This window comes from Choloepus didactylus, chromosome 1 (assembly GCF_015220235.1).
Source record: "Choloepus didactylus isolate mChoDid1 chromosome 1, mChoDid1.pri, whole genome shotgun sequence".
In the NCBI taxonomy this organism is placed as follows: Eukaryota; Metazoa; Chordata; class Mammalia; order Pilosa; family Megalonychidae; genus Choloepus; species Choloepus didactylus.
This window is the reverse complement of record NC_051307.1, coordinates 167,454,002-167,476,092: the sequence shown is the minus strand read 5'-3', so window position 1 is coordinate 167,476,092 and position 22,091 is coordinate 167,454,002. Positions and strand designations below refer to the sequence as shown.

The following is a 22,091-nucleotide window of genomic DNA, read 5'->3' as shown; positions in this document are numbered from 1 at the left end:
CTTCATCTTCTCCAGGCTCTGGGGCGCGCTTCACTCGATCTCCACGTGCGAGTTCCGGGCCGTTACCATTACCTCCCGGAGTCCAGTCCCCCCCAGCCCTGGGCCCCGCCTACCGCACCCGGGCCGCGCGCCCGGGAGCCGGGACACCTGGCCGCCCCTCCCCCGACTCCCCTTTCGACTCCCCCTCCCCGCACGGCGGTAGCTCGGAACCCACCCCTCGCGGTTTCCTCCTGCCTGTCCCCACCCTCTCTGGGAGGCGGAGGGGGGGCACGAGCGAACGCGGCAGCCTGGCCAATGGGCGCTTGGCTTACTCTGGCCTCTCCCCCGCTCGGCGGCCAATCGCGGCGGGCGGTGGTGGTAATATTGTGGAGTGGAGTTTGGATGCCGCCGCAGCCGCTGGCTGGAGCGGCGCGGCCGCGGGGGCTGCCCGGGTATTTCGGGTAGGGGGCGTGAGGAGGAGGAGCAGAAGAAAGAGCGGCGGCAGCAACAGCAGCGGCGGAGACAGCGTGTGTAGGCAGCAGAGGGAAACAGAAAGAAAGGAAGGAAGAGGGCGGGGAGTCAAGAGGAGGCGGGACCGGCCGGGCTCCTCACCTCTTGGCGGCGGCGGCGGCGGCGGGCGGCCCGGAGGCGGTGCCGCCCCCCACCCGGTCTACTCAGTGCAGCTGGCCGCCGACCTGTCGGCCCCGGGCAGCGGTCGAGGCCACCGGGGCGGGAGCAGCGGGCCAGGACGGCGGAGGCGTCCGCCATGGCGTTTCTCAAACTCCGCGACCAGGTAGGTGAGGGCGGCCAGGCGGGAGCGCGCCGACCGGGAGCGGAGGTAGGGTGGGAGCGTGGGCAGGTGGTGTACTGGGTGCAAGAGGAGCAGGTCCGGTCCTGGGGACAGGGGTGGGGCGACCAGTCAGGGTCTGCGGGCATGTGGCGACCCGGCTGTCAGCGTCTCCCGTGTCCCCGGTGAAGCCCACGTGTCTCCAGGGGTCTTGCCACCGCCTCCGGTCGCTGCCGCCAGATGGGCGGGTCGCACGTTCGCCGTCTTTGCGTCCAGCGCGCTGCCGGGTCTGCGCTTCCTGTCGCCTGCCAGGTGAGGCTCGGGCCTAACAGGTGGCTTCCCGCTGCTGGGTGGGAGCGTCGCGGTCTGCCCTGACCTGGGGTCACGACCTTGCTCGCCTGTTTGCTTGGTCGGATAGTTCCAGGCACACTCTCCGGGTTAAAGGCGGTTGATTCTGCTTAGGGGCTGATGCCTCAACGTATACTTTCCCAGGCTTATTTTCTTTTGACATTTTGTACACCATCTTGGTTACTTTTCTTGACTTAGGCAGAGCTGGTCAAAGATACCTGAAATGCCAGAAAGACTCATGACTCTTGGACTGAAAAAATACTTTGTGACTGGTAACGAAATCGCAACTGTATCAATAATTCGTAACCTAAAAACATGGAAAGATAGGTAATAAGGCTTCCATGACATTGCAGACCGTCTGAAACATATGTATCTCTTTTAAGGAAAAGAAACTTGTGAAATTTACCGAGTCGCAGGAAACGTTATTAGTATTGTTTTTCCAAACGGAAGATACTGGACAGATTTGAAGGGAAAGTAATTTGCATTCGTTGGGACTCTATTCCGTAAATTAGTACCTCTTTTGGAAAATAGTGAGGACGGAACTTGAGATGTGTTTTTTGATGTTTTTTTTAGTGAATATTGTACTTTAAATTCTGCATGTAAGTAGTTTAATGAATTCTCATTTCATAGGAAATTCTTTGTTTAGGTGGATGGCTGAAGTTTTGTATACTTTGGTAGCAGGAGGGTTCTAGCTCTTATCATTAAAGGTTTATACTTTATATTTCAAATTATAGGACTGTGGCGTCCAGTATGGTATCCATTAGCCTCATGTGGCAATTTAAATTAAATTAATTAAAAGTAAATAGAAGTAAAAATGCAGTTCCTTAGTACTGCTAGTCATATTTTAAGCACTCAGTAGCCACATGTGGCTTACTGGCCATCTTTTTGGACATCACAAATACAGAACATCTCTCATCACAGAATGTTCTTTTGGACATCACTGTTAAAGAATAACAAGGAAAGCACAGTTGAAGCATAAAACAAATTGGTTTCTCTTTGGAAACCAATTTCTGTACAGTTGACTCATGTTATACTCTTTTAACAGGCAAAACTAAAGATCTAGGTTTTACACTAATCTTTACCAATCTAATGGCGTTTAGTGTTTCTGTAAATGATGACTGAAGTAACCATTGATTTTTTTTCTATCCTATGCTTTGAAAAAGTTTTTTGTGATTCAGATCGTGTGCATTAGGAATTGGGTGAACTTTTGAGAGAGCTTCCCATTTTATTCACTATCAGGTTTAAAACGAAATGGGATTTTTTCAGTTGGACACAAAATCCATTTGCATCTTTGCATTTGTATGCTTAGGAATTGAGATTATGAAGCAATTTTGATCCTACTCCAGTTTTACATAATATGCAGTGATACTCAGTAGTAATGTTGAGCTTTAAATTTTCACCTATAATGTGGGTACTGCCACAAGTTAATGAAATGGCCTGGGTCAGAGAGGGAAAAGAACATTGAAGTTTACCTCTAAACCACTAAGTAATTATCCCACCTGGTTTTCTTTTGGAAGATGTTGAGGAATGAGTTTGTTTTTGCCTAGTTTAAGGGAATAGCTGCTGTTAGAAGTTATGTTATATGCTGATATTTTATTGGTAATTAGAAATGGTAAAAATGAAAAGGAATGCAAGTACTATTTTAACCTTCCCCATCTTCACAAAAAGCATTTCAGCTAATGAATTATTTAATTTGGAGGAAAGGAGGACAAGATCTGGATAGGTGCGCAGGATTTTTTTTTTTTTAATATTCATTTTATTGAGATATATTCACATACCATGCAATCATACAAAACAACTTGTACATTCGATTGTTCACAGTACCATTACATAGTTGTACATTCATCACCAAAATCAATCCCCAACACCCTCATTACCACACACACAAAAATAACCAGAATAATAATTAAAGTGAAAAGAGCAACTAAAGTAAAAAAGAACACTGGGCGCCCTTGTCTGTTTGTTTGTTTGTTTCCTTCCCCCACCTTTCCACTCATCCATCCACAAACTAGACAAAGGGGAGTGTGATCCCCATGGCCCCCCCAATCCCACTGTCCCCCCTCATGAGCCACATGTTTATACAATTGTCTTCAAGATTCATGGGTTCTGGGTTGTAGTTTGATGGTTTCAGGTATCTACCACCAGCTACCCCAATTCATCAGAACCTAAAAAGGGTTGTCTATATTGTGCATAAGAGTGCCCACCAGAGTGACCTCTCGGCTCCTTTTGGAATCTCTCTGCCACTGAAGCTTATTTCATTTCCTTTCACATCCCCCTTTTGGTCAAGATGTTCTCCATCCCGCGATGCCGGGTCTACATTCCTCCCCGGGGTCATATTCCAGGTACACAGGATTTTAAAGCTGGAAAGTACTAGACATAACATTTAGCTCAAAAGCCTAATTTACATTTGAGGCATAGTAGAACCCGCATTGCTAGGTCTGTTTCCATATTCACCTTGTATTTTGTTTTCTTTAGGGTTGCAAAATATAACCTGATATGTAGAAGGGAGAAGTGAAAAGAGGTTGTTTTTCTTTGTGCATTTAAGCATCAGGAGAGTTGATGGTTTATATATAAAATCAGTGAGTAAATAAAGCGATTTGTTCTCATATCCAATCAATCTGAGTAAGACAGCTTTCCCTCATTTTGTTCCAACACCTAATTATAGGGGTAAAAATTTTTTACTATACCTCTGTTATTAGACGAACATAATTTTTGCTTTTTAATCTAAAATAATTTGTTTTCTGTTTGTAGGAGTAGAAGCATGAACTTTTCACCAGATTGTTTAACTTTAGTTTATACAGCAGGAATATGTAACAATAGCAGGGTTTTATTCAACAGGTGTCACTGTCATGATTTTTGTCTTTTCAGTTGGTAAAAATATAACCATACATGATTACATTTTAATGTACTGATGATTCATAATACACTCTAATAAGAGAGGTAGAAGATCTTTATTTAGATTACAATCAAATGTCTACAAGTTATGCAGGTTATGTACATAAGAGAAGCTATTTGGGTGTTGGTTGACCGTATCAAAATGCCGCAAGTGAGAAGCTAAATTGCATGCGACACCTAGCTTCTGTGTTTAGAACACTATGATGGAGAGATGGCAATTAAGAGCAGGTGTGTTAATTGCTGGTCTGCTCCAGGCCACTGTTGCTGTATAGGGGTGCCTAGTGTTTTGAGAACTCCTTTTTTTTTTTTCTGGATGGCAGAAATTCAGATTCTTATGCAAAATTTCCCTCACTATAAATGTTGGTCAGTTGGTAATACAAATTGACATCAGTTAATGCTGTGGTTTAAAACAAGGGCTTTTAGGGGACCAGTTTGTAACTTCAAGTTTAGTTCAGCTTGAGAAAACCAACTACAAAATGAGATTCCTATTAAAAAGTTTTCTTCGAGATGAAATAACCAATTGGTCATAAACTTTAAAAAATGGAGATTAATTTACATGCTATAAAATTCATCCCTGTTCTCTGGTATATTCACAAAGCTGTACACCCATTACCACTATATAATTCCAGACATTTTTCATCACACAAAAACAACAACAAACAAACCCATACTTATTAGCAATAACTCCCAGTTCCTCCTTCCCATCATCTGGTAACCACTAATTTGCTTATGTTCTATGGCTATGCTTATTCTGGAGGGTTCATATAAATGGAATCGTATCATACGTGACCTTTTTGTCTGACTTTTTTCACCTAGCATAATATTTTCTAGGTTCATCCATGTTGTAAGTTTGAATCACTTGGTTATAATAAACTTTTCTGTTAGGTTTAAGAGTTCTAAAAAAAGTTCTTACCCTTTTATGCTATTTCACTGCCTCCTGTAGTGTGCGTAAGTATGATTTGGGGGTGCTAATTGTTTCTATTTTCTGAATTTGTTTTAGAACTAAAGTTAAACTTTGCATTAGTGCTAAAAAGGATAATAGCTTTTATGTTTGGATTATTTTTGTATGGGAACCATTTTTGTGCTCCCTTCATGTTAATGGTCATTAGGTAAGTTGAAGGTTTTTTGAACAGGGTTGGCATACCTTGGTGAGTAAGTATTACATTGATGAGAATAACTATTTTGCATAGTTAGTTCTCACTTGGTCCAGTACCCACTAATGGTCTTTGTTTTTTGAACTTTCCGTAGGAAAAAAAAAATTGATGATGTCTCGATCCTTGGGTGATCTTATAATTGGGGATATGGAATGCCTCAAAAATGTAGTCAAGTGCTCTATCAAGTAACCTCCTGCTTTATGCTAGAGGCTGCAGAGGGCACAAGGGCGTAGTATCTACCATCTCTGCCTTTAAGGATTGTATTGGCTAAAAGAGGAGAAAAGACACACATAGCTTCAGGGTATCTGAAATAATTCACATGAAAAGGATTGTGGAGGTTGGAGAAAAACATATGGAGCATATTATTTGAAAATGTAACCAACATACAGTTTAAAAATAAGTGTATCCTGTTTACTGACTTTTTGGATACCATACAAAGTAGAAAGGTGCCCTCCATAAGAGGTGCCCGTAACATGTTTCAGAATTCACAAAGATGATGATCTGATTGTGGGCAGAGGGAAACCCGCCTGGCATGGGAGGTGTTTTAGGTTCACCTGGAAGGATTTGTAGAAAGTAAATAGTTGTTCATGAAAGCAACAAAGGGGAACCGTGAAGGCACATATGTTGGGGGTAGTAAGGAGATAACACTGATTGGTGTGTGTAGTTGGAAAGCAGTGGGAGATAGATTAGCTAGGCTGACTGTGATTACATTATGAATACATTTTGAAGTATTTTGGATACCTGGCTGAGAGGTTTGGACTTGATTGGTAGGTGATGGACAGTCATTGTAGCTGGGCTTTCTTACTAGGTCTGCGAAGGGCTTCAGGAGGATTGTGTCTATATGTATGTATGTTAGATTCTCAGAGGGGGCCATCACCCCCAAAAGTTAAATAACCACTACATTACAGGTTTTAGAAGAGTAGAATATAAAAGACAGATAAACAGGGGGCACCCAAGGCCAGTTAGATGGCTTTTACTATAATTCACAACATATGTAATGTATTATATATAAACTGAGTGCATTAAGTGCTAAACAGGAGTCTGAATGGGAATGAGAATATCTTTAAAAGTCCCTTGTAGCCAAATTAATGGTTCACTTACATGTACAATTGAGAATGACTTTCAGATATTCATATGGCAATTGAAGATGACTGTTAAACAGTTTTTTGTTACATAGTCCCACTAGGGTAAATTAAATTATGAAAATGCAGTCGAACATTGATTATGGTAGTGAAAAAAGAGCAGATAATCCAAGTATTTAAATTTGGGTTATGTTAGGTTTTTCACCATTTTATCTTAGTTCATTTTTATTGTGCTAGTCTAATGTAAAGTTTATATTCAGCGAATACATTCTATGTGGGCTGGGGTGAAATGCCCCTGGAAAATCCTATGTGCTTGGGGAAATAGTTTAGGATTAAGTCTTTTTGTTCTGAAGAATGTATCCTATGGACAGTTAACCATAAAACCTCCAATATGTTTTAAACTGTTCCTAGTCCGTTGTGTACAAATCTAAAGTTAAAATGATCAAAGTTCTCAAATAAGTTTAATTTCCACTCTCCCTTTCTCCCATTTCTTGTTTATACTATTAAGTGATTCATCTACCCTCCTTATATGATTAAAAAAAAAAATTTCCTAGGATTCTTCTGTGTGTTTGCTGATTGGCATTCCAAAGTGGAGTCTGGATAGAATTACTATTCCCACAGCCATTTTTGCCTAATAAATTTAAGTTCAAATTCTTAATTGATGTTTTACTCTTATCTAAGTTTAGTTATTATGAACTTAAAGGTACATCCTTTCTATTCTTCAGCGTTTAAGGCCACAGATAACTTTAAAACATGTGACACTGGACAGTTAAAATACTTAAAAAGAACTCAGGAAACAGTTGGTAGAGAACTACTTGTTCTAGAAGCCTAGAATTGAGAGTTATTACAGTTGAGCACTACATTTAAGTATTCTAATTTCTGACTGTGAATTTGCATATTCTAGTCATTTCATGTAAGTGAGATGTGTATTGTCTTTTTGTGTCTGTTTTTTCATTCATTGATAATTTTTAGGTTCATCCATGTTGTAGCATGTATCAGAACTTTATTCCATTATGACTGAATCATGTTCCATTGTGTATGTATATATCACATTTTATTTACCCATTCATCAGCTGATGGATACTTGGGTTGCTTCTGCCTTTTGGCAGTTGTGAATAATGTTGCTATGAACATTGGTTTGCAAATATCTGTTTGAGTCCTTGCTTTCATTTATTTTGGATATAGTACTAGAAGTGGGATTGCCAAGTCATATGGTGATTCTCTAGTTAATTCTCTGAGGAACTGTCAAACTTTTCCACAGCTGCTGCACCATTTTACATTCCCACCATCAAATGTACACGGGTTCCTGTTTGTCCACATCCTTGCCAACACTTACTTTCCATTTTTAAAATAATAGCCTATCTAGTGGATGTGAAATGGTATCTTATTGGAGTTTTGATTTATTTGTCCCTTATAGCTAATGATGTTGAGCATCTTTTCATGTGCTTATTGGCCACTTGTATATCGTCTTTTGAGAAATGTCTGTTCAAATCCTTTGCTCATTTTTAAATTGGGTTGTTTAACTTTTTGTTTTTGAATTGTAGGAAGTCTATATATTCTGGATAGTAAATCCTTATCCGATATATGGTTTCTAAATATTTTCTCCCATTCTGTAGGTTGTCTTTTCACTTTCTTGATAATGTCCTTTCTGCATATGTTTTTAATTTTGATAAAGTTCAGTTTATCTACTTTTTCTTTTGTTGATTGTGCTTTTGGTGTAAAGTCTTAAGAGTCAGTTGCCTAATACGAGGCCCTGAATCTGTTCCTTTCTTGTTTTCTTCTAGGGGTTTTATAGTTTTAATTCTTATATTGAGGTCTTTGATCTACTTTTATATATAGTGTGAAGTGTAGGGATCAGACGTCATTCTTTTGTATATGGTTATCTGATTTACCTAGCACCATTTCTTGGAGAGGCTCTGTCCCCATTGAATGGACTTGGCATCCTTGTCAAAAGTCTATTGTCTGTATGTAAGGGTTTATGTCTGACTTGTCATTTCTGTTCCATTAGTCTGTATGTCACTGTTTGGATTACTGTATCTTTGTAATAAGATATCTCTGTAATCTTGACGTGTAAATACTACAACTTTGTTCTTTTTCAAGATGGTTTTGGCTGTTAGGGGACCCTTCCCATATGAATTTGATGATTGGCTTTTTCATTGAAGATCCTGTTTACTGAGTTTTAAGGAGTTGGAACTTTATTCAATTCTGAAAGCATTGGCAGCTGTGGAAAGATTGGATGCAAGGAATCAGTGTTAGATTTGCAATTTGAATGAATTCTGGGGAATAAAAGTTAGTGTAGAATATGGATTGTTATTGAGGGTAAAGTTGGAGGCAGGGGAGCTGGAAGTGTTCTATCCATTTGTGAAGAGAAGACATACACTAAGAGACTAGCAGTGGGAATGTATTCCAGAGATATTTAGGAACTAAAATTGATCAGACTTGCTAACTGGATTATAGGGGCTAAAGGAGAAGGAGGAATTTTCAGGCCCCCCCCCCCCGAGTTTTGACCGGGGGCCAAGGTGGATAGGGTGTGTAAGAACAGATGACTTGAGAGTAAGATGAATTCAGTTTTGGATATATTGAAGTCCTAGTAGTGGGAAATCTATATGGAGAAGTGTTGTTATGAATGTGAGGCTGGGCCTAGAGAAGTGTTTCTGGAGACAGTTGAATAAGGAGGAAAGAAAAGAAGTTATGGCCAAGGAGAGTATAATGGAGACTAGAGACTTACAAGAAGAGGAAAAGAAGCCTGAGAAGAAGGTACCAGAGGGTTACAAAGAGAGCCATAAAGACTGTTACATGGGCCAAAAGAGGGAAGACTATCTCTTAGGCAGAAAGACTCAATTTTTTTGGTCACCTTCTAGTTTTCTTTTTTTTCCAGCATATTGATTTAAATTTTTCCGTAGAAATGCTTTTCCCAGTTATCCCAAGCTCTTTACTTCTAAACCGGTGTGTCCTAACTTGTGCATCTATCAGAATCACTTGGGGATCTTAACAGACCTGACAAATGAGAATCACTTGGGGTGATGCTCCAGAATCTGTATATTAAAACCTCTTGTGGTAAAGACCAGCTAGCTCTTCATGGAGCTTGCTTCCTTTTCTCTTGGCCCTTAGCTAACTTATATTTACCAGCCCCACTTACAGTTGGGGAAGGCCATGTGATTGAGGTCTTGCCATGGAAAATTAAGCACAAGTGTTGAGTGTCAGTTCAGCCCTGGCAAATACAAACCTCCTTGAATGATTCCCCTGCTTACTGGCTTGGTGGTGTTTGGGAATGATGGGTTAAAGAGAGCTGAATTTCTGTCAGTCTGGGTTGTCTCCACCCTCCTGTCTCCTCCTTCCTATATGAACATTAACACTGATTTTTGAGTTACACCATGGTTTTGGGATTTTTCTCTTCTAACATCTGCTATTATTTTAACCAATATAGCACCTACAATTTGGGAACCACTGCCCTTGGTTGTTCATTTGTATTTTTAAACTAATTTATATCATACCTTTAGTCTTCAGCTGTTTGGCCCTGTAGGTAAATGTTGTGTTTTCTTGATAATAATTTTAATGGAAATAGTTAAAATTAACATTCTGATTATTTTATTAAATATCCACCTGTCTACTTGGCTCTCATTTCTGCTTTTGCTCTTCAACCTCCCTTCCTTTAGCCCTTTTGGCCCAGCCTTCTGAGCCTCAATTTCCTACCTAATACTTTCAGTTTCCTTCCCTTCGTATCAGCCTTGGCCTCTTGCAACTTGCCATTCCCTTAGTTCCTACACCTTTCTCAGGCTCTACCCTTGTCTCAGCAAGCCTTCTTTCTCAGTGGAATCCTTAACTTGCAGTTCTTCACCCTGATGCTATAATGTCAGTTTTACACTTCTTATCCTCCACTTCTATCCTTGGCTCCAGTCCTACCCCCTCCAGTTTTATCTCCGTTCTTTCCTATGACTTGTCAGGCAAGAGAAGTGACTGACTTAAAAAAAAAAAAAAAGCAAATAATAAAGATCATACATGGATATTGCAAACAATTGTGATAGTCATATTTGAATGACTGAGGTGTAGAGCACATGCTTTTTTTTATTATTTTGAAATAAATTCAAAGTTATAGGAACAGTTGCAAAAACAATACTAACCCCATACACAGAATGCCATCCTACCCTGACAGCTCAATCCACCAACTTTAATGTGTTGTCACATCGCTATTTCTTTCCCTCCCTCCCTCCCTTCCTACCTATCATCCGTCATCTATTGCTCTGTCTTCTGAACATATGAGAGTTAGCTGCACACATCCTTGAACATACATTATAATTCACGTATACACTTCCCATGAACAAGAACATTCTTTTATGCAATCCCATTAAGTGTAGCTAAGAAGTACAAGAGATTCAACAATGATACGAAGCTTACATTCTGTATTTCCTTTTCCTTATGTCTCAACTGTGCCCCTTTGAGCCACCTGTCCTCTATCCTCCAATCCCATCCAAGTTCATCCTTGGCATTCAATTGTCATCTATTTAGACTGTTTTTTTGTTGTTGTTGTTCAATTGTGGAGACATATATACAGCCTAAATCTTCCCATTCCACCCCCTCCCTAGCATTCCAGTAGTGGGATTAATCACATTTAGAATGTAGTAATGCTCTTTCCCATCATCCATTACTAGAAATTTCCTTTCACCTCAAACATCAACCCTACACTCATTTCTTAACTCCCCATTGCCCCTTACCCCATTTCTCTTAACCCAAACTCTACTTTTCATCTCTATGGTTATATTCTCTGATGATTTCTTTGTGTTTACTGTGGGGCTTAAAATTAACCTCTTAAATCCGTATCAATCTTGTTTTTCTTTGATACCACTTTCACTTCAGTAGGACACATAAACTATGTTCCTATACACCTCCATTCCCCCACCTTTATATAGTTGTCTAAAATTACATATTTTACATTGAGTTCAAAACCACTGATTTGTTATTAGAGTTTGTGTATTTTATATCCTGTAGGAAGTAAATAGTTGAGTTACAGTTCAAAAATTATTGACTTCTATTTGTATTCCACTGTGGTTGGAGAATGTGCTTTGAGTATATTCAATTTTTTTTTCTTTTTTTAATTTCTTGAGGCTTGTTTTATGTCCCAGCTTATGGTCCCTTCTGGAGAAAGATCCATGATCACTGGAGAAAAATGAGTGTCCTGGTGATTTGGGATGTAAGGTACTATATATGTCTGTTAAAATTTCTCTATTTCTCTTTGTCCTTTCTTTGTTTCTCTGTTGGTAGGGCTCCCTTTAGAATCTGAAGTAGGGCAGGTCTTTTATTGGCAAAGTCTCTTAGCATTTGTTTGTCTGTGAAAAATTTAAGCTCTCCCTCAAATTTGAAGGAGAGTTTTGCTGGATAAAGTATTCTTGGTTGGAAATTTTTCTCTCTGAGAATTTTAAATATGTCATGCCACTGCCTTCTCGCCTCCGTGGTGGCCGCTGAGTAGTCACAACTTAGTCTTATGTTGTTTCCTTTGTATGTGGTGAATTGCTTTTCTCTTGCTGCTTTCAGAACTTGCTCTGTTTCTTCAGTATTTGACAGTCTGATCAGAATATGGCTCGGAGTGGGTTTATTTGGATTTATTCTATTTGGAGTTCTCTGGGCATTTATGCTTTGTGTATTTATATTGTGTAGAAGGTTTGGGAAGTTTTCCCCAACAATTTCTTTGAATACGCTTTCTAGACCTTTACCCTTCTCTTCCCCTTTTGGGACACCAGTGAGTCTTAAGTTTGGACATTTTATTTTATCTGTCGTATACCTGAGATCCATTTCGATGTTTTCCATTTTTTTCTCCATTCTTTCTTTTGTTCTTTCATTTTCTGTTCTGTGGACTTCTAGGACACTGAGACATTGTTCAGCTTCCTCTTGTCTTGTATTGTGAATATCCAGAGTCTTTTTAATTTGGCCAAGTTTCTTTTATTTCCATAAGATCTTCTATTTTTTTATTTACTCTTGCAGTGTCTTCTTTATGCTCTTCTAGGGTCTTCTTTATGTAGCTTATATCCTGGGCCATGGTCTTCTTGATATCCTTTAAATCCTTTGCCATGTTTTCATTCCTCGATTGTAGTTCTTTGATTAATTGTGCGAGGTACTCTGTCTCTTCCTATATCTTGATTTGTGTGTTTGGAGTTGGATTCTCCATGTCGTCTGGTTTTATCATATGCATTAAGATTTTCTGTTGTTTTTGGCCTCTTGGCATTTGCTTTGCTTGATAGGGTTCTTTCAAGTTGTAAAAAAAAATATCTAATTTTTCAGAAACACAGTTTGGTGGCGTACACTTTCTCTGACTAACCAGCAGATGGCATCTGTGAGTCACCTGTACCCCTGAAGTCAGTTCTCCACCTTGTTCCCATGGTGTGTCGGGAAATGATTCTTGTGGGGTTCAGTTGGAGAACTCAGTTTGGGTGTGTTGCTGGAGCCATCTGCCCTGAATGTGGGGCGTATGTATGGGTGGCCAGGGAGGAAGGACAGTTTTAATATTCAAATCCCTCAGGTTCTTGGGGATTCAAGGCCACCGCAAGAGTCTAAGCCTTTATTTCATTTCAGCCCCAAACCCTCTCTCTCGCTGTCCCACAAACAACCGGACTTGGTGTAGTGTCCCTGGGTTCTCCATCTCCCCGCCGCCGCGATCCTCCAGGACCTCTGCTGAGGGAATGCCGTGCTATGTCACCAGTGCGCGCCGTCCTTCAAGGGAAGCCCCAGGCCGCCAGGCTGTGCCGGGGTGCTTTCATCCTGATGCAAGGATGGCCGAATGGGGCGTCTCCACAACCCCCTCCTCGCACAGTTCCTCCTTCCCAGCTCCAGGACAACTGGCGGGGCTCTGGGCTGTGGGCACGGCCCCAGGCAGGAGTTTATCCAGCCCTCCGGGGAGCCAGCTGCAAGCCGCAGGGTTTCTTTCTGCTTCCGGCTCCCCCCTCCATTCCCCCGGCTCCAAGGGTATCTGCAGTGGGCTATCTTCCAGGCCAGACACCGAGAGGCTGGCCCAGCCCCCTCTTGCTGTGTTTTATTGTGTGGTTCCCACTACCGCAGCTGCAGCTGCTCCTGGCTTTCCCAGACCGCCGTGCAGCTGCGGGTCTTCCAGCCAGCTTACTCACTCGTTTCAGAATGCAGACTCCCGGTTTCACCAAGTATATGGCCTCTGTGGAACTAGAAGACCTCGTCCAGCTGGCGCATCGTTGTAATCGGTATTCTGGGTTACTTTCTAGTTTTTATCTAGTGTTTTTCACGGAGGTGTATTTTTGCCCTGTCTTACCTAGCCACCATCTTAGTTTTTCACGAGCACATGCTTTTAATTCTGGCTCCTTTACTTAATCTGCTCTGTAACTTGGACAGATTATTCCTCACGTAGAAAAGAGACCAGAGTTTCTTTTCTCCCAGCGGTGATGAATTGCATGAGAGCCCGTCAAACTGCTGGCATATAGTTGGCACTCAAAAAATGGTAGTTACCATTATACTGTATTGGAAAGGACTGTGGAGTGAGAGAACTGGATTTGAAGCCCAGCTGTGTCATTTTCTTATTGTGCGATCGTAGGCAAGAAACTAAATATGAGCTTCTTCACATACCATGAAATTTACCTATTAAAAATGTACAATTCAGTGTTTGTTTTGTTTAGTAAAATTAGAGGACTGTGCAACCACCACAATAGTCTAGCTTTAGAACATTTTCATCACCCCCCCAAAAAACCCATACCTTTTAGTAGTCATTTCCCATTCTTCCTAAGTCACCTTTCCTCTCAGCCCTAGGCAACCATTAATCTACTTTCTCTTTTTATAGATTTGCCTATTCTGGACATTTCATGTAAATATTTTAATATGTGGTCTTTTGTGACTGGCTTCTTAATACTGTTTTCAAAGTTCATCCATGTTTTAGTAGGTATGAGTATTTCATTACATTTTTATTGCTGTATACTATTCCATTGAATGGATATATACTGCATTTTATTTATCTGTTCATCAGTTGATAGACATTTGGGATGTTGCCATCTTCTGAGTATTTTTAGACATTAAAATGGGCATGGCAATTTCTGCTTCATTGGATTGTGAGAATGTTATAAATATCTAGTACATAGTGGTTGATGAGTTACCCAACAATCTAAACTTCTATACCCATTCTCCATGTCATTCACCCAGTGGGTTACTTCTACTATGTGTATTCTCTGTTTCAATCCTGGGGCCACTGAAAATTGGTGAAAAGATAATTTTAAAAAAGTGAATATACTCCAGTTTTCTGTTTCCTAACATCAGCTGCATTATTATGGTTGTTTAACAGTCCTTATATCTTTTCTATACCAGTTAATCTTTAATTTCTATCTTTCTCCATTTTAGCATGTATATCTCCTAATTTACAAAGGAAAGAGAAGCATACCTACTCACACAAACTTTCTCATTGATCCCCTTTTTTAAATTGCAAATCATGTATTTTTATACTTTGATTTGTGTCTTTTTTTTCCTCTTATTTTTGATTCAGAGGAATGAATATGCATTTTTCTTTCTCCGACTGTCCTTCTACCTACACTTGTAATCCTATCCTCAACTGAGATTTAGCAGTATTATTTATCTCAATTTTATTTATTTTTTTTTGTATCTTTCCTACATATTGTTATATATTGGTGTCTGGTTTAGATAGATACTACCTACTAGCCAAGATTCTAATCTGGCAAAACCAGTAAGCAGCACCAGTTACAGAATTTAACTTAAAGAAGGCTGATTTCTGTTTGAGTGTGCCATATATTAATTACTATGTAACAAATCTTGCCTTCTTCCGTATAAAGCAGTAAGTTAAAGTTGTTTGTGTTGAATTTCTTTGATCAGAGAGAGTGAAAACATTTTCCGTTCCGTTAGCATATGTCAAGGCTAATAATATGCAAAATTTTAAAAGTGAATTTTTTTCGTGTATTCTTTTGTTATCATCACTGGAGACAGAAATCTGAGCCACCTTTTAGGTATACTTTTCTCTAAACTACATTGATTCTAAAATGTGCTGAATTTGTACAGCTTTCACTAGTTCCACATTTCTGTGTGCCCAGCCTCCCTGGTTAGAAAATCGCTTTTATCTAATTCGGTTCTCTCCAGCAACAGTTCACATTGGTTTTCTGTTGTGTTGTATACAACTAAGATTTTTAGTGGCTGATAACCTTTGAAGTTGGATTCAGGGAGCTAGAAGTTGGTCAGATTTGTGGTTCTTTTTCTTTCTTTCTTTCTTTCTTTCTTTTTTAAATAGTTTATTGAGGTATAAATACTGTAAAGTTCACCTGAGTATCATTCATTCATTTTTGGTGAATGTAAAGAGTTGTGCACCCATCACCACAGTCCTGTTTTAGAACATTTCCATCACTGGAAAAGATACCTTGCCCTGTTTGAAGTTACTTCCTGGTTCCACCATTAGCCCTAGGCAACCATTGATTAGGTGTCTCTCTCTCTCCCTTTTTTTTTTTTAATCATTTTTTTAAATTGTAGAATATAATGTATATACATAAAAGTAATACCTTTCCAAGTGCAATTTAACAAGTCATTAGAGAGCAAATTTCAGAGACTATTATACATTACAATTCCACAGTTTCAGTTATTTCCTTGTTATGAAATATAATATATGTGCAAAAAGGTAATATCTTTCGAAGTATGATTTATCCAATTTCCAAAGTTGCTATGAGTTATAGTACCATAGTTTCAGTTATTTTCTTATTGTGAAATCTAACATATGTACAAAAAGGTATAGCCCTCAAATTACAATTTAGCAAGTAGCTATACAACAAATTTCAAAGGATGCTGTGGGTTACATTTCTACCATTTCAATTCTTGCCTTCTAACGATTCTAATACCCTTGCAACTAAGAAAAGGAAAATTATATAAAGATTCAGTATTCATAATCCTTTGTTAAGTTCCATCTTGTCTGTTGCTACCCCTTCCACTAGTTTAATCACTTTCCTGATCTTCAGGGGAGTGTAGGCAGTGACCACCCTGACCAGTTCGTGTTGCAAAGGGGTGTCAACTTTATGAGCAAAAGGGACACATCTAGTTGATGTTCTTGAAGAGGCTACTGCCGCTGGGTTTTGAGACTTAGCTGGCATAGGAGCACTCTGAAGGATTTAAGTTTCTGATGAATTAACTTAGTGAGTGAAACTTTATAGAGTCTCATATAGGGATCCAGGTATTCTTTAAGATTTTCAGGACTACTGTTGACTTGGGCTTATCATACTGTGGTCATTTGGCCTATCTAGGTGAAGCTTGCATAGGAGTAACCTCCAGGACAACCTCTTGACTCTATTTGAATTCTCTTAGCCACCAAAACCTTATCTTGTTGCCTTTCTTTTCCCCCTTTTGGTCAAAAAGGCATTGTCAATCCCGTGATGCCAGGGACAGGCTCATTCCTGGAAACCATGTCCCAGGTGTCTCTTTAGATTTGCCTTGTCTGGACATTTCATGTAAGTGGAATCATATTATATGTGACCTTTTGTGCCTGACTTCTTTCACTTAGCATAAAAGTTTGGGTGGTTCATTCATTTATAGCGTATGTCAGTTCTGCATTGCTGAATAGTGTTCCATTGTATGGATATACCACATTTTTTTTTAAGCCGTTCACCACCTGATGGAAATTTGAATTGTTTTCCATTTTTGGCTATTCTGAATAATGCTACTGTGAATATTCATGTATAAATCTTTGTGTAGACATATTATAATGTCTTGATGAGATTTGTAGGAGTGGAATTGCTGGGTTGTATGGTAATCTTATGTTTCCTGTTTTAAAAACAGCCAAAGTATAGAATTCCTGTTGTATTTTGCTGAATTCAATTAGATAATTTTTATTGAGGTTGTTCACATACCTTACAATTATCCAAAGATCCAAAGTGCATAATCAGTTGCCCATGGTACCATCATACAGCTGTGCATCCATCACATCAATTAATTTTTTTTTTCAATTTCTAGAACATTTTCTTTACTCCAGAAAATAAAGACAAAAAAAGAAAACTCAAAACCTCCCGTACCCCTAACCACCACCCCCTCCATTATTAACTCATAGTATTGGTATAGTACATTTGTTACTGTTGATGAAAGAATGTTAAAATACTAACTGTAGTACACAGTTTGCAATAGGTATATATTTTTCCCTATATACCCTTCTATTATTAACTTCTAATTATAGTGTCATACATTTGTTCTAGTTCATGAAAGAGATTTCTAATATTTGCACAGTTAATCACGGACATTGTCCACCACCAGATTCACTGTTCTGTATGTTCCCGTCTTTTAACCTCCAACTTTCTTTCTGGTGACATACGTGACTCTAAGCTTCCCCTTTTCACCACCTTCACACACCATTCAGTGTTGCTAGTTATTTTCACAGTAATGTGCTACTGTCACCTGTGTCCATTTCCAAACACTTAAGTTCAACCTAGTTGAACATTCTGCTCATAATAAGCAACCACTCCCCATTCTTTAGCCTCATTCTGTATCTTGGTAACTTATATTTCATGTCTATGAGTTTACATATTATGAGTTCACGTCAGTGAGACCATGCAATATTTGTCCTTATGTGTCTGACTTATTTCACTCAATATAGTGCCTTCACGGTTTCTTTATCAACCTGTTTTGTTTTTTTTTTAAGACGGTTTTGTTCACCCACCATACTTTCCATCTTAAGTAAACAATCAGTGGTTTCCTGTATAGTCACATATTTGTGTATTCACCACCATCACCACTATCTATAGAAGGATATCTCCATTTCTTCTACAAAGAAGGAGGAAGAGTCAAAGAAGGTAGAGAGACAAAAGAAAAAGAAAGAAAAAAAAACATGACAGCTGAAAAGCAACAAAAGGAAAGATGGAATTCAACTAAAGTACAATAAAAGAGTCAGACAACATCACCAGTGCCAATAGTCCCATACCCTTCCCTTATGTCCCCCTCTTACAGGCATTTAGCTTTGGTATATTGCCTTTGTTACATTAAAGGAAGCATAATACAGTGTTTCTGTTAACTGTAGTCACTAGTTTGCATTGATTGTATTTTTTCCCCCAATACCACCCTATTTTTAACACCTTAGTTTGCTAATGCTTTGTTAAGAATTTTTATTTATTTTTTTTCTTGAAAGATACAGTCTCTAGTTTTCCTGTGATTTCCACCCCACCCCACCCCGACACATTGGCCTTTGGATTGAGGATAGTATTGGCTTCAGAATGAATTAGGAAGTGTTCTTTTTCTGTTTTCTGGAAGAGTTCATGAAGGATAGTATTATTCTTTAAATGTTTGGTAGAATTTGCCAATGAAGCTATCTGGACCAGGGCTTTTCTTTGTGGGAAGATTTGTAATTATTGAGATTTATTCAGATTCTATTTCCTTTTGAGTCAATTTCAGTAATTTGACATAAAGTTGTTCATGGTATTCCCTTATAGTTCTTTTAATTTCTCTAAAGCTTGGTAGTGATGACTCGTCTTTCGTTTCTGATTTTAGTAATTTGTGTCTTCATTATGTTTTTCTTGGTCAATCTAGCTAAAATTTTTAGTTTTGTATGGTTTCAAGAAACTAATTTTTGCTTATTGTTTGCTGCTTTTTCATTTATTGCATTGTTTTCCTCTTAATGTTTATAATTTCTTTTCTTCTGTTTGCTTGTCTATTTATAGTTTCTTAAGGTGGAAAACTTACTTGAGATCTTTTCCCCCCTAATATTGGTGTATACTGTTATAAATTAACCTCTAAGCGCATGGTACCCGTGTGTCATAAATTGATGTATTTTGTTTTCATTTTCATTAAGCTCAAAATATATTCTAATTTCCTTTGAGATTTCTTTTTTGACCCATGTGCTATTTAGAAGTGTTGTTTGATTTCTAAACATTTGAGGGTTTTCCAAAATTTTTTTTTTGCTGTTAATTTCTAATTTAATTCCATTGTGATAGAGGAACATCCTTTGTATCGTTTCAGTCCTTTTAAATTTGAGACTTGTTTTATGGTCTGTCCTGGAGAATGTTCCACATGGGCTTGAGAAGAATGTTTATTCTGCTTTTTTGGGTGGAGTCTCTTACAGATGTTATAATTTAGGTCAAGTTGGTTAATAGTGTTGTTCAAATCTTCTGCATCCTTGCTGATTATTTGTTTCGCTGTTTATCCATTATTGAGTGTGGGGTATCAAAGTCTCCAACTATTGTTGTTATATTGCCTATTTCTCCATTTCTGTCATGTATTTTTGCTTCATGTATTGTGGGGCTGTTTTGTTAGGTGCTGTGGTGGTTTGGAGCTATATGTACCCCAGGAAAACATGTTCTTAAACATAAGCTATTTCTGTGGTTGTGAACCTATTGTAAGTAGGCCTTTTTGATGAGGTTACTTCAGTTAAGGTGTGGCCTTAAAAATAGATGCAGCCTTAAAAATAGATGCTTATGCGTATATTTGTTATTTTCCTGTTTGATTTGAAACTTTTTATATTATAAAATGTTCTCTTTGTCTCTGCTTTTTTTTTTTTTTTGTCTTAAAGTCTGTTTTGTCAGACTAATGTACAGTGAGATACTCCAGCTCTCTTAGTGTTATTGTTTGTGTGGTATATCTTTTTCTATCCTTTTCAGCCTGTTTACATCTTTGAATCTAAAGTGTCTATACAGTGTCTTTTTTAGACAACATATAGTTGGATGATGCTGCTTTATCCAGTCTGACATTCTCTGTCTTTTTATTGCAGTATTTAATCCTTTCACATTTAATGTTATTGTTGAAATGGTGGGTTTACGTCTGTCATTTGTTCTTTGTTTTCTCTGTCTCATGTCTTTTTTGTTTATCTTTTTTATTTTCTATTTTACCATTATAATTTCTTTGAATTTTGAAGTTATATTTTTCTTAGTGGTTGATCTAGTTACTGTTTTATGTAGTTGTCTTTTAAATATGTATCTGAATATATCACAGTTTACTTCATGCTCTTACCTTAATTCAAGTAATAGATAAATTCTTTGCTCTAGTGTAGTTCCATTTCCTTCTCTTTCCTTTGTGCTCTTACTGTCATATATGTTACGTTTATTTATATTATAAACCCAACAACAGTGTTTTAATTATTGCTTTGTACAGTCTTTTAAAGTCTTTTAAAGAAGTGAAGAAAGGGGAAAATATTAGTATAGTCTTTTGTATTAACCTACATATTTACTCTATGAATTTGAATTACCATCTGGTGTCATTTCCTTGCTTCAGTGTAGCTTATTCCCTCCTCCTTCCCCCTTCTTTTCCCTTTTTTGTACTGTTATTGTCACATATATTGCACCTTTGCATATTTAAGTCCAACAGTACAATTTTACAATTAGTTTATGCAGTTGCCTTCTAAATCAAGAGAAGGAAAAAGTAGAAAATATATTTATATTGTTTTTATAATTACCTTTATATTCTCATTTTACCTTTACCTGTAAATACTTTTTATTAGTGCTCTTTATTTCTTCAGATGAGTTCTAGTTACCATGTGGTGTTACCTCTTTCAGTCTAAGGAACTTGCTGTAGTATTTGAATACAAGTTAGTGTTGGGCCAACTACCTCGCATCTTTACAATTGGGGATCATATGTTTTATGATCTTATACATGGCAGTAGTTAAATAAGAATTGAAGAGGGATGGCAGGAGATGAAGCTGAGGGGAGGGGAAGGTGTATGTAGAGGCCAGTTCCTGGAGTACCTTGAGCTAAGGACTTGAACTTTCTTCTTATAGCTTTGGGGATAACCATTGGAAGACTCCATACAGCATTTTGTTGTTACATTTGAACCTTGAGGAAAGGGCTTTGCAAAGACTGGGTTCCAAATGTTTGTTTAGAGATGGCAGCGAGAAACCATAGGCTTTAAGTGGAAGGTGAATCTGCCATTTTCTCTGAAATTTCTCCTTCATTTTTTTGGGCAATGAAAAGTTGGTATCTAAGTAACTACTTCCTTGCAGGTATAAAATATTTACAGATTTGTGGCAGAATGATATAGTTTGTAGAGAGGAAATCATGGGACCTCTCTGAAGTTTGAAACAACAGCTTGAGAAGTGCTGTTACAGGATGAACAAATTGCTTACTGTTTGTATAATGGAGTGTGGTGTATATTGAAAGATGAGATAGACACCTTCTGGCATCTCACTGAATTGTTTTTTTTTACTTTTTTTTTCCTTTTAAATTTTTATTGGGATTGTTCAGATACCATACAATTATCCAAAGATTCAAAGTGTACAATCAGTTGCCCTTGGTACCTTCATACAGCTGTGCATCCATCACTGCACTTAATTTTTGTTCAGTTTTTAGAAACTTTTCATTACTCCAGACAAGAAATAAACTGAAAGATAAAAAAAAAAGAAAAAAAGAAAAAAAAAAGAAGGAAAGAAAACTCGAATCCTCCCATATTCCTAACCAACCCCCCTCAATTGTTGACACGTAGTGTTGGTATAGTACATTTGTTACTGTTTACGAAAGAACGTTGATATGCTACTAACTGTAGTATATGGTTTGCAATAGGTATTTATTTCTTCCCTATATGCCCCTCTATTATTAAATTCTAATTGTATTGTCATACATTTGTTCTGGTTCATGGAAGAGATTTCTAATATTTGTACAGTTAATCATGGACATTGCCCACCATAGGATTCAGTTTTATACATTCCCGTCTTTTGACCTCCAACTTTCCTTCTGGTGACATATATGACTCTCAGCTTCCCCTTTCCATCTCATTCACACACCATTCGGCACTGTTAGTTATTCTCACATCTTGCTTCCAACACCTTTGTTCATTTCCAAACATTTAAGTTCATCTTAGTTGAACATTCTGCTCATACTAAGCAACCGCTCGCCATTCTTAAGCCTCGTCCTATATCTTGGTACCTTATATTTCATGTCTATGAGTTT

The 22,091-nt window shown here is 38.4% G+C and overlaps 1 protein-coding gene across 2 annotated transcripts in view; it reads left to right on the top strand.

Moving 5' to 3' along the window:
• The first annotated feature begins 452 nt into the window (after positions 1 to 452).
• The window catches only part of ANKRD28 (ankyrin repeat domain 28), a 224,628-nt gene continuing 202,989 nt past the window's right edge, over positions 453 to 22,091 (top strand). For both annotated transcript variants that reach the window (XM_037845373.1, XM_037845379.1), the window contains exon 1: positions 453 to 772. In XM_037845373.1, coding sequence (XP_037701301.1) covers positions 746 to 772 — 27 coding nt within the window. In that variant the 5' untranslated portion in view covers positions 453 to 745. The remainder of the gene's footprint in view (positions 773 to 22,091) is intronic.